Source organism: Phalacrocorax carbo, chromosome 10, assembly GCF_963921805.1.
Source record: "Phalacrocorax carbo chromosome 10, bPhaCar2.1, whole genome shotgun sequence".
NCBI classification, from domain to species: Eukaryota; Metazoa; Chordata; class Aves; order Suliformes; family Phalacrocoracidae; genus Phalacrocorax; species Phalacrocorax carbo.
In genome coordinates, this window is record NC_087522.1 from 26,304,789 (window position 1) to 26,318,199 (window position 13,411).

General features: G+C 35.2%; 1 protein-coding gene across 4 annotated transcripts in view; it reads left to right on the forward strand.

Moving 5' to 3' along the window:
* The window catches only part of FUT8 (fucosyltransferase 8), a 135,977-nt gene that overhangs the window by 103,375 nt on the left and 19,191 nt on the right, over positions 1-13,411 (forward strand). For all 4 annotated transcript variants that reach the window (XM_064462712.1, XM_064462713.1, XM_064462714.1 and 1 more), the window contains one exon: positions 12,503-12,749. In XM_064462712.1, coding sequence (XP_064318782.1) covers positions 12,503-12,749 — 247 coding nt within the window. The remainder of the gene's footprint in view (positions 1-12,502; positions 12,750-13,411) is intronic.

Consider the following 13,411-nt stretch of genomic DNA (forward strand, 5'->3'; position numbering starts at 1 on the left):
GGTTTCCTGCATTTACATCTGAGTATTGACTTTGCTGCCTTTAGCCAGGGCTTGATGAATTAATACTTTTAAGGCAGGATTACCCAGAGGGGAAAAAATGGCAGAGCTCTTCATTTGGTCATAGTGCCAGCTTTTAAATATACATTGAACTATAATCTTAAAATATGAATTAACTAATATGTGTATATGTATAATTCACGAAAGAAGATACTGTGGGTACACAAAATTAGTTTTTAATTTATTAAAGCCATTCAGGCAACAGTAATCAAAAGGACTAAATGAAAATTGCAAACTCAAACCATAGAAAGTTCTGCAGAATTAATTGCAATAAATAAAAAAGTTCCCTTTCATGAACTAGTTCTTCCTTGACAGAAGGTTTTTTACATAAATCAGATGAATATTTAGTATTAGCCTAGAAAGGGCTTCAACTTGCATACAACTGTATGGATCATATTTTGCTCCTATACCTCTTTTCTTTATAAACTCCTGCTGAAAAAATGGATCCATTTCTATTTCTACTTCTTAATATCTTTTTTATACACTGATTTTCATTATTTACGTTTTTTCCAAGCAAATTTATGTTATTGTGGAGCATACTGGGGAATGGTGATTTGAGAGAGAACAGCAATCTCTCTTGTATTTTCCCTTAGTTTCCATTGCGTTAATCTTGAAATAGAGCTACTGATATTGCCTAGATTTTTTTGTTGTGAAGGTGCTTTGTAAGGTGCTCTATATGAAGATATTTGTGTATGTAAACATGAAAAAATATTTAGAAAGTGGTAACTCTTAAAAGGGCCTTAGGATTCTAATGAAGTAAGTCTGAGTTTTCAGAGCAATGCAGTGGACAGCAAAGTGTGATCCTTATGTCTACGTGGAGGGTTATTGAATAGTAGCAAGAAGTTATTTTCAACTTGCAGTGTAATGACTAGGCTGCAGCACACTGTGTAGTTTTGTTATCTGGCCTTCAGAATGGATATTGATAAATATGAAAGGATTCTCAGAAAGAACTACACAGATTCAAGGCCAGAAAAATTTGCTTTACAGTGAGAGATTAAAGAACATAATTCAATTTAAAAATTAAGCAAGTTTTAAAAGCTGGTCCTGCCACATTTTATAGGCATTTATGGAAAAAATCTATACTTTTAGACAAAAGCATGCAACTGGACAATTCAGGTTGGAAATAAGGTCTGGTTTTTTGCAGAAAGATTGGCTGACTACTGTCATAATTTATTCAGGGGATATGGTAGATTCTCCATCAGTAAGTCTTCATTTCATTAAGATTCTATGTGTTACAGAATCACAGAATCCCAGGTTGGAAGGGACCTCAGGGATCATCTAGTCCAACCTTTCTGGGAAGAGCCCAGCCTAGACAAGATGGCCCAGCACCCTGTCCAGGCGACTCTTGAAGGTGCCCAATGTGGCCGAGCCAACCCCTTCCCTGGGGAGATTATTCCAATAGTTGACTGTCCTCAGTGTGAAAAATTTCCCTCTGGTGTCCAATCGGAATCTCCCCAAGAGCAACTTGTGTCCATTCCCCCTTGTCCTCTCTTCTTGAAAGCTGTGCATTATCTCCCTTTCAGTGTTAATATTTTGCAAGTGTGGCATAGAAGGTTATTGTGATTTCAGTGACCCCACTGAAGCTGCGGCCTGTATACAGTAAACGTGCTAGGATGAGGAAGTCTGAATAGAGCCATCAGCAACTCAGTAGCTGTGCCTTGGATGAGCACAGAGTAATTTGTTTTAAACAGTCCTTTACCTGCTGTTGCTCAAGAGATTGGAACAGCAGAAAAACAAAAGGGAAAAATAAGTTGACACATTTTTTAAAATGTGTATTTTACTTTTTTGCACAAGGGGAGTCCATCCATGAAAAGAACCACCAGGCTTAACTAAAGAGTTAGATGCTGTCTTTGAGCACATGGAATCCTTTTTCACTTTCAAATACCAGATCAGTGCTTAACTTTATGAATGGAGCTGTTAGTGGAATAAAAGAAGCAAAGTCTTAGAGACAAATGGAAGTCAAAGTCATTTAACCAGCTGATCATACAGTGAAGGAAAACACTTTACATAGAGAGATGACATGGAAGGGGAGAGAGATTGTTTTGTGTTATTGAGCCTACTTTGCTGTGCATGTCTTTGAGGTCATTGCAAATCTCCTGTCAAGTTAAAGATGGTTATAAATTCTGGAAAAAGATCTTTTCTAATGGTTGAAAATTCACTTCAACTTTAAAGTGCTTTGGAACATTTTTAAACCTTCTTCTGATTAGAAGCCTGAATCAAAAATATTCTGAGTGTATAATATTCAGAAATAAAAATGAAATTGATAGAGGTGAATTCAAAATCACACAAGGCATAATGAGGCAAAGATTTCAGTATATTTGAAAAGCAATTACATTCTTTCCTAGTAGGAGTTATATGTTATGAAATACAAATAAAAGGAATTGCCTTTTTTTTTTTTAATTGACATATGCGCATGCTAATGTTATCACCAGCAGACCAGATAAAAGCACTGTATGTCTTTTCCAGTTTCACCACTTCTCAAGTTAAGAATTATGTATGCAATGTTTTTAATCCTTGCAAATCATGATTTAGTATTGCTTTTCATGAAATGGACATCCTTTATAAAACATAAGCTGATGCTTTCTGAATCTCTGAGAAACTCCTGTAGCTTTAAAAGTAATTTAAAAGACCAGTTGTAATCCTGTTTTGTAGAGAAGACTAGCTTTTTCCTGCTATGAATTGTTTCTCAGTAATTTTTATTCACATAGAAAACAGTTTCTGGAAAGGTAAGTTCTTCTCATATATGTGAAAAAAAGATCTTCAGAATAGTATAAAGAAAGTTCTATTTGGAAGATACCTGGTAACACAATTGAACTCAGTTACAACATCAATGTGAAACAAAAAGAAAATGTAAATATATTCCTGTTTTTTTTCCCTTTGTCCTTAATTAAAAAGGTTTTAGTGAAACAGATCATGTGCCCATTGGAGAAGAGTCCAGCCTTTCTTTAGCCCTAAAAGAAGTTAAATTGTAGTCCAAAAGTACATTGTTTATTTTAATTATTTTTAAATACTTGCCACAGCTTTTTGCTTGTGATCAAAATGTGGCTGTCCAAAACTAGACAAAAAGTACTTAAAGGTCATCTTGAGAATATTTTAGTTGTTGTCATAGCTGCATTTATATAATATAGGTCATTGTTTGAAAATTGGAAAATGGTGTCTATAATTATTGTTTCTGTTACAGAAGCTCCTAAAAGCCTTGTTGCAACAGGTGTTTACCAGGGAGATAGTATTATAGACTGTAAAGTCTTCCAATCAGAATTAGGACCAATAAGATAGACGCAGCAGAAGATATTGGTATAGTGGGTAATTTTATACTTAGTGAAATCTACATGAAGGCATTTAACTCTTGGTGTAATTTTTAAATACAGTATACAGCAAAGTTATTTGTAGTTACAATCCCATCTTGTGGTTTAGTTAGAAGATACTTTTGAAAATAATTTCTATACTGGTGGGAAGTAGGATGAAGTAGTAAAACACAGAAGCAAGTTTTGAAAAAGAACAGCATTGTTCTGTTCAGAGACCTGAGAATCAAAAAGAAATCTTCAGAAGGACTTCTGGTTTGGAGGGGCTACAGTCAAAAGGAGTAGAAGTGTCATGGACAGAAAATGCCTGGATGATGTCACAACATTTACTTAAATGCTGTATCAACACACAGGTATTAACTATCTCCTTAAAAATTCATAATGACCTGGGTGTTTCTCAACTTGTCCTTTATATGTTATTATTTGATGTGTCAGCTTTATATATGTTTCCATCTGTTAAAAACATCATGCCATTTAAAAAATGGACTAGACTCTAAAACCAGAAATACGTATAGCAAGATGCTTCTGGGATGTGAATTTCTTACCTCTGCAGGGAAGATTATGTTGTACCTATCAAGTCTTGCCCATGTCAGTTTTTTAGATATGAACAGAGTAGAATTTCAAGAATACAATATGTCCTGGAAAAAAGAAAACATAAAAATGTAGTGTTTTGTATTATTATTGGTACTCTCTTCAGTTGTTGCAGCCTGTACTACAGTTACAGCACTTCACCACTTTGTACTGTTTTTAGGCTGTCATCTACATCGCTGCACTATTAGCCTTTGTCCCCCATTATGTTTTATGTTAAAATTCACTTTGTGGCCTCCTCCGGTTCATATTTTGTCCATTTAGGAAATCTTCTAAGACTGAGGATAATTTTCCAGCAAACTTTATGGTCAGCATTGCAATTAGGATCATTCTGTCCTTAAAACCCCATCCCTGTTTTCATCTACTTATGGGAGGAAACACTAGGAGGATAAAGGAGAAAACAAGATTAGAACTGAAACATATTTTACTCCATGATAGCACTGTGTCTGGAAGAATATTGCTGAATTAACAGGATAAACACCCATTTGTTAGAGCAAGCTTGACATGTAATGAATATTACCAGTTGTAGTTAGCTAATTATTTGTGGATAGAAACAGTGGTTGAAAGATTTTGTTTTTAGCTATGGGTCTACAGTGTAACTGTTCAGGAAGTCAGGTGTGCTTTTGGAAATTGTATTTTGTTGAAGAATGCAATTTTAAAATTGTTGTTATTATTTACATTAACTTTTTAGAAAAATTGTAGATAAATCGTTAGAACCTATTTTCCCTTATCTGCTATTACACAAATCCTGGGACAAATCTCAAAAACATGGGTATTTTGTTTGCAAATGCCCTTAACTCCTGTAAGAAACAGTAATGGTTTTAAGTTTCTATTAGTGTGCAAATTAATAATACTTTATTACAGTAGTAGTTTTGGAGAAAACTTTGCTATTTATATGTGAGTTATATTGGTTTTTTATTGATTCTTCCATTACATTTTCCCCTTCTTTTCTTTGGAAAATACAGAACTCTGTCTTCTGATGACACACCACTTGAAAATGGCATACATGCTATGAGCGAAGACCAGAAAAATTTCCTTCTCCATTATTGTAGGGTTATACTCTTGGTTTCCCCCCTTTTGTTAGTAGACCGTACGAACTAGAATGTGTCCCTGTTTCTCTCCGTTTCTTTCAGATACACTGTTAAGGTGAAGTGTGCTTCCCTGCTATGAATTTCCAACAGCACAGCAGTTTTATCCTCTGCTCTTTTATTTATGGCTAACTAAAATGTCTTTTTGTCTACATTCACCTTGAGGGTTGTGTTCCATCTGGACTTACATATGAAGGTATTTTTACTAATTCATTGAAAACAGAGTCTTCCAAGTGTTCAAACTGGAAGAAGACAAGACTGGGAGCTCAAGTTATAAACCGCTAGTTCAAAAAGGCAGTAGATGTCTTGTCTAATTAGGGAGCCCTTCTCCACTAGATGCCTGGACAGACGACTCTGAATACTAAGCTCCATTCTCATGACCTTTTGAAAACTTTTAGGTCTCCTAAAATATTGTCTTGGGTTTTGCATGCTTATACATGCTTATTACAGGCCATATGCATCAGCCAATTAGCATATGCATGCCAGAGATCAGTCCCTCCAGACAAGTCCATGCAGCTGTTAAAGGATTATTATAAAAGTTGTTTATCTTCTGTTCCAGAAAAGAAAACCTAATATTCAAATCAAGTATTTGGAAGTATTTTCAGGTATACGGTAATTAACATTAGACTGAAATAGAGAATAAGATCCAGTGGAATTGTTTCAATTCAAACCCAAAATTAGTTTTCGTCAATATTGCTGCAAAGATATTCTCTATATGTTTTCCTAAGTTATTTCAGCTGTCTTTTATGTAAGATCTTACTTTTAAATCATCAACTCTGACTACTGTTTGCATGAATTACTAAACCTGGATAACATGGCAGAAGCCCTTTGCATTTATAAAAGTGTATTTGTCTTTGCAAAGACATTTTTTTAATGTTTTCTGGTCGCCAGGTAGCTGGAGCTTTTCTTAAGCAGGTACCACTTTGATGTAGGCTGTTTAGATGAAATGGGACATTGTTCAGAAGCAGTTTGAATATCTAAAGATAAAAGGAAAAATAAATTACTAGTAAGCTTCTTGATTTCTACTTAGTTTGGCAGTCCACTGAAAATGCCTTCACTGACTGTTACATGAAGGTAATTTGTGCAACCGTACACTTCATCTGTAAACTTTCCAGCTGGCATGCTGGGTATCTGAACAGTTGAGGAAGGGAAAAATCTCTACTTTTTAATGTTCTCTCAAAGTGACATGACGATGGCCATAAAAACTTCTAATAAATGATTAGGAGTTTTCAACAGAATGAAACAGAAATATAGGTCTTTATATAATGCAGCTCACCTGAGCTTACTAAAAAAGGAATGGAGGCCCTAACGGCATCAGTAGATGGTACTGCTTTAGTTTTGTTAGGAGACGTAGCTATTTCAGATGCAGAAATTGATACATTCAGTTCATGCTTTCATTTAGGTCCAAGAGGGAGAACTTTAATTGAAATCTCATTACTTATTAGGACAGTTAAGAACACGCTTTGTGTTGTGGTTTTGACTATGGGTAGGATTTTCAAAGAACCAGAATGACATGGGAAAATACACACTCTTTGAAGTCAGCGGAACTTGGGTTACAAAGACATGTTGGTAGTTCACAGGCTCTGGAAGTTAGGGTTTTTGCTGGTGCAGAAATAAGACTGCCATCAAAGTTTTCTTTTTTTGAGGGGAGCTGATAAAATAGTATCTTTGGCAGAAAGTTATTTTAGCCAAGTTTCTTGTGAGAACAAAGGTTTTGTCATCAAGCTGTACCTTTGTATCTACTCCTTTGTTTATCCTAACTTAGTCCCAGTTCTGAGTATTGGATGAATTTTGGCCAAATTTGACTGAAAGAAATAGGTCTTGTTAACTCAAAAGTCCTCAAAACAGAGAGCCTCTGTGTGTGTGTACAGCCACTGAAGTTAATGTTCAGACCTACCAGCAAGTGAGCAGTGGTGGCTGACTGATCACAGATGTCACTTTCCAACAGGGAAACAGTACAGAGTGGTAAGAGACACTGGGAGTATGTGAGGGGAGTTGCAAGGGTTGTGCAAGAGAGGAGAGGAAAGGTTGCAGAAAAAAAGCCTTGGGAGTGCTCGGTTGAGAAAAGTAATGGAAGACATGTTGGCATGTTTGAAAACACGTTGGTTTGTTCCCTCCTGAAGCTATCAGCCTCTGAGGTGACAAATGGGACAACACTACCCATATGGCATATAAAACCTGAAAAAAAAGAAGTATAGACTGTATTTTCAGTTTCTTTAAAACTGAATTGCACCAGATTTATTCCATACCTGCCTGCCTTGAAAGGCTTGATTAGATAAAGGATCATTTAAAAAATTAAGTGGAACACTAGTGAGAAAGTAATCAGAAATGAAGTTCAAAACCTTTGTTTATTTTTAATACAAAAAAAATCTTAGAGAAAAAAAACAAATTGGCAGTAAGATTTTCAGGTTGTAGAGCTTAGTTAAGCAGAGCTGTGATTAGTCTACGCAAATTGATACAAGCTTAAATAAGTCAATATTATAAAAACACAAAAGCAATTAAGCTATTCAATTTTTATTTTAATTTATTCAGTTTATTGGAGTTTATTGTTATACACAAACGAAACTGAAGTTCTCATTTACACAACAGGATGAATTTTGAAACAATAGGAGAATTAATGAAATGCTCAAACAGATTTTTCAGTTAACGCTAACTAATAGTATTGTTATTTGAAATGAGGTTGACATTTTGCGCTGAAAAGTAATGAACACCCAACAAAAATGCACATCCACATGCGGGTCTAAGGCAATGTGCAGAGGGCAGGAGGTAAGGTAAGGTAAAGTAAAATAACATAATTCCAAAGGTTGTTTTGAGCCAAACCAACATTTTTCACACTTCCAATAAGTTTATATGAAAGCTACAAATAGCAAAAGTCTCTAAATGGCCTTTGAATTAGGAGGACAAAGATGAAATTTGAAAAGTAGAGAGTAAGATTATGCCAAACCTCGAAAAATTAAATAACTCCTGTGAGCTGTAAAGTAAGCAATTAAGGCACATTGGGGTATTGCAGGGAAACAAAGTAATGCTTTTTATAACACACAGAGCTCATTTCAGTATTTAAAAAGTAATCAGTGGAACTCCTGGAAATTAAAACTGTATTACTGACCTGTTAGTGATGAACATATTTTAAAAAATGGTGATAAATGGGAACTAGGTGGTGCAACTGGCATGGGTCATCTAAATAAAAATCAGTTTCTTTACAAGTCCGTGATTTTCCTTCAGATTATGTTGTTATGATAAAAGAGTGTTACCAATAGTGCAGTACTTTATGACTATTTCAAAAACACTTGATCTTTTAATTACTCAGTGAATTAAAACTGATTAAGTTGCAGAACTTTGGAGGACAAATCATAGAATCACAGACTGGTAGGAGTTGGAAGGGACCTCTGGAGATCACCTTGTCCAACCCCCCTGCTTGAGCAGGTTCACCTAGAGCAGGGGGCACAGGACTGTGTCCAGGCAGGTTTATTATTTAGTTTAGTTTAATTATTAGGTTAATCCACATTGAGAAATATCACCTGGAATCACATGAAATTTACACAAGCTATTAATAGAATTATAGAGGCAAATTTTGGCAACTGTAAAAGCAAAATAAATCACATGGGAAGAAGTAGCTTAAAGTATTGCTGAAATGTAAATGCCCTGTAGCAACTCTGGAGGTATATTCCCACCTAAGTAATTCTACGATTCTGTGATCAAATGTCAAAGTTGGACCTGCACTGAGCAGGGAGTTGGACCTGTTTGACATAATACTTTGACTTGAACTATCAACATGAGAGATACAGGAACATTAATATGGATTATTACCTTTTATAGCTTATCTATTATTTAATAAAATATGCTTGGAAGTGGAAGAACTCTGGTATTTTAAAATTTAGAGAATACATAGCTAAAAACTGAAGAAATGTGTGGTTGAAAAAAATCAGTCTTATTTTTAACCCAGCTTCACTATCTTCAGCTGAAGAGCTCCAACTCATATCAATCAAGAATGTGACTTAATGTTTTTGTAATGCACATGCTTGCCTATCAGTCTGAGTTTTGGTTATCTACTGTATCAGTGATTTTGATTGCAGCTTATTTCTGACTAAATTAAAACAATATCCTGCTATCCAAAATGTCCGTGAAAGTTTTTTAAACTCTGCCTGTTGAAAATGGGGCAAGACCATTGCCTATTAGAAATCTTTCAGTGAACGTTGCGGGGGGGATTGATCAGTAGGATAAGCCAGCTGTCACTTGCCTATGTGGCTGTTGCAGGGAGTTGTTTACTCCTTCAGGTTGCTAAGAGTTACTCTTCACTGGTTTTGTCCAGGACAAAAGCAAACAGTTGCTGTAAGTTTTCCTTTTACTGCTTCTGCAATCTCATACTTCTTAAAGTGAGTGAAGACTAACAGGAAGATTTTTCTTCATTGTTAGAATGATAATAAAGGTAATAAAAACGAGAAAGTTGTCAAAGTTTCCAAGAATTGTTCATACATCTGCATGTTTGATTACACAGATGTTCTCATCAGTGATGTCAAATGGCAGTGCTTTATCAGAAGCTTGTATGTTTAGATTATGTAGACTTGCCCACTTCTAATTTTATGTAAACAGTTAACAAAATAGAACATTGAAAATAGCGATGACCACATTGATAGTTTGATTTTTTTTTTTTCCCCCAAAACAGTTACGTGAATTGTCTCAACACAATACTGTGTGTGTCAGAATTATTTTGTCAACAGTTAGTAACCGGCAAAAGTCCTGAAACATGGGGGGCTTCTGTAACCATTTCAAAATTTCTAATTATAATAACAACACATTCTTTGATCTGTATTTGTCATAAAATGAAATACATCCCATTTGTTACTCATACTTTCGGTGATAGTTCCCTTGTTGGGTCTCATATTGCGGGGTTCTACAAAGTAAGGAACTCTTAGTCTCCTCTGTGAAATAACCATATGATATTTTCAATTCCTTCTCAAAAAGCAGTTTTCTGTATCTCAAAGTGCATTCATTAATGCTTGACCTAGTATTTAATTTTGCACAACCAAATTGTTTGTTTTACCTTAATGAACTACATTTTGTTTGCTTCTGACTTTGATCGCAGCAAGTCTTTTGCAACTTCATTGCTGTTTGAACACTATGTCACATACAGTTGGAAGCTGAATTCTGGTTTGGGTGGGTGGGGTGGTTTTTTTTTTTTGGTTGGTTGGGTTTTTTTGTTTGGGACTTTTTTTCACAATCCTCTTTGGTATTTTTGTGATTTGGTATTTTTAATCTAGTTTGAAATATGCTGAGAGCTTTCCTAGTTACTGCCAGCCAGTCTTGGTTTTTTTTTCAAAACATTAAGCCAGCCTGTGGAACTTTCTAGAAGCACACTATTATCCTTTGAACAGTATGGAACAATGTATTGGGTGCTTTTCGGGGTCAGAATGCCAAATAGTGGGTTGGATCGCTCAATCAGCTTTATCAATAGCAAGACTTTCCAAATGGCTGCCTTTACATAACAATGTATTTTTTCAATGATAGGATGAAGTTTAAAAATTTGTCAGTGCTACCATACTTAAAAATTTGCCTTTTTGTGTGTGCCTCAGCATCTCTGCTTTTTCTCCTCAAAAGGATTGCAGTGAATTTCTTTCTCTAACTCTAACTGGAGTCTTTCCTTACTTCTCTTGGCTAAGATCGCTATTGCTTCTTTTGCCACCCTGTTCCTTCCCCCACTCTTAATTGAGGGGGAAAGGGTAAAAAGGATGGAACCCCAAGCGTTCCTTCATACCATTCCCAGGCTGAATGTTTCTTGTCTAGACTTCTAGTACTTCACATCTGCACCAGACTTAGCGCTTCTCTGGCTTCAGGCTGCTTTTCATTATTGCAGCTTTCTGAAGACAATTCTGATAAAATATTATCCATCTTATTACAAGAAAACTTAAATGATCAGTATTTTTACTAAACTTATGAACTTTTAGTTATTTTTTTCTGTAAGTGCTAAAATAGATGTCAAAAATATGAATTGGCTTCTTGAATTAAGAAGTATCATTAATACCTGCAGTACATATTCTACAGGAAGTTCTTTTAGAAGATCCCTTTATAGAGGTGGAATACAGCGCAGTGATGAAATATAACATATAGTTACATCTATAAAGACAGATTTTACAAATCTTTTAAAAATGAATTGGAAATATACCTGATCATAACAAACATTCCTTATTTAAATAACCATATCTCGGAGGGTTACTGCTGAATTTTGAGTGGTTTCAGTAGGCTCGGTGGTGTTAACGGGGCATTCTGGCAATGTATGACTTAATCATGTAATTGTCATATTTCTAGGACATGGTCACAAATCTGCTGACATTATTTTTAGTGCATGCAAAAGTGTTCTAAACTTAGGGGTTTTTAACTGTTCTTAGAATAAGTCTTGTTAACCTTCTACTGAATTGATTTTTTCAGCCATTAGGTTTACTTGGTCATCAACAGTTATATGAGTTTGATTTGCTTATATTTAAAACAATTTTCTTTCCTGTCTGGTGAGCACTAAACAGAGAATTAACCATCTTTGCCAGTAAACACTGGACAATTAAAATACTATTCTGGAGGAAATGAGCACACTAGAAATGTTACCTGAAATGTTCAATGTTTCAAAAATGTAACGATGTGTATTATGTTGTCGTGTATTATAATTTATTTCAGTGGATGAAAAAAATAGCTTTGAATTATCAGTTACGTAGGCACTTCATAAAAACTCTTAAAAATGTTTAGTGGCTATTGAGCCTTAAATGAAAGTTCAATCTAAAACATCTGTATATTCCACTTTAGTTAGTATTTAAAAGATAACAAATGCTTACTTGTATGTAAATCACACGTTTGCATAGTGCTTGGGTGTTTTCCTTGATCTATTTAATTTGCTTCTTATCTTCATAGTTTAAATTCAAGACAGGAGTTGTCTCTCTCTGTCCTTTCTCCCCTTCTGTCAGTAGAGTAGCTAATTCAGTGGTTCTAATGATGTCTGAAATGGTGAGATTAACTGCAATAAAATGTATTCAAAAGAGCAGCAGGACTATATAGGTATTTTTTAATAAATTTCTTTGTTTATTTTTTAAACAAGTAGCTCAATTTTAAGCATTTTAGATAACAAGCCTCCAAGTAAGCTTTACCACATGGTAATGGTGTAGTTTTATATAAAAAGGTATGAATATATAAACAGGAACACTTTTTATATCTTTATTAACTACCAGCTGCTAAAAATTCAAGGACCTTCAGCTTTTTTCTACTAGAGTGGATTGTTAGATACAATCCATACATAAATTTAGTCTAAAATTATGATTTTTATTAATTTTTTTTAATGCTGTTTTGAAAAAGTAGAGCAAGGGTTAGGTAGTCTTTTTGAAGTTGAAGACACCGTTTACCTGATATGTGTGGGATGTTACTTGCTGATGGTAAAGCTTACTAATTAAGTAAATTACTTGACTCATCCTAGTATGTATTTTAAAACAGGTGAAGCTAATGATAAGGATGTTCAGGTGGTGGAACTTCCCATTGTTGACAGCTTACACCCACGGCCACCTTATTTGCCTTTGGCTATCCCGGAAGACCTGGCTGACAGGCTCATTTGTGTACATGGTGATCCTGCAGTGTGGTGGGTCTCGCAGTTTGTGAAATACTTGATTCGTCCACAGCCTTGGTTAGAAAAAGAAATAGAGGAAGCCACAAGAAAACTTGGTTTCAAACATCCAGTGATCGGGTGGGTATTTAGTTTTATTTTTAACTGTCTGTACTTTAATATGTGTATATAGTGATTCCTGTTCAGGACAAATTGTTTTATGATGGTTATCCAAGAGCCTCAAGCATTTTGTGGGGAGAGAGGGTGCTTTCTGCATAATACAAGTTGATTACAAGTACTTCTTCAGTATGCTTGCCTGCCTGTAGTTGGACAGATACATAAAAGGCAGCTCAATAGGAGGCTTTTTTATATGTCCTTCCATATCTAGAAATGTAATACAGAATTTCATTCATGTAATTGCCTTACAGCTTTTATTCCAGACACTTTTCTGTCTGTGTCTTCTTTTCAAGTGCCTATAGCCTTTACATTTGAGGAAAAAAGGCTAAGCCTACATTTTACATGCCACAATCCACAACTAATTTTGTTGTTGGCTGCACCTGAACATGGTATGTGCCTTTCCCTTTCCTGCTGATGTTTTCACTATTGTTGTTTCTTAGCAGTAACTGTGAAATGGAAAGGTCTGTACGGGGAGATATGGGGACAAGGAATGCACCTATGGGCAATAAAGAGCAGCTTATGGAAGAAATGTTTTACTGTCATGTAACATGAAAAACTTTGCTGCTGCTGTACTAGAGTCTGCAAATATTTCTTCCTTTGCAAGAATTTTCCTTTAATCCTTAATC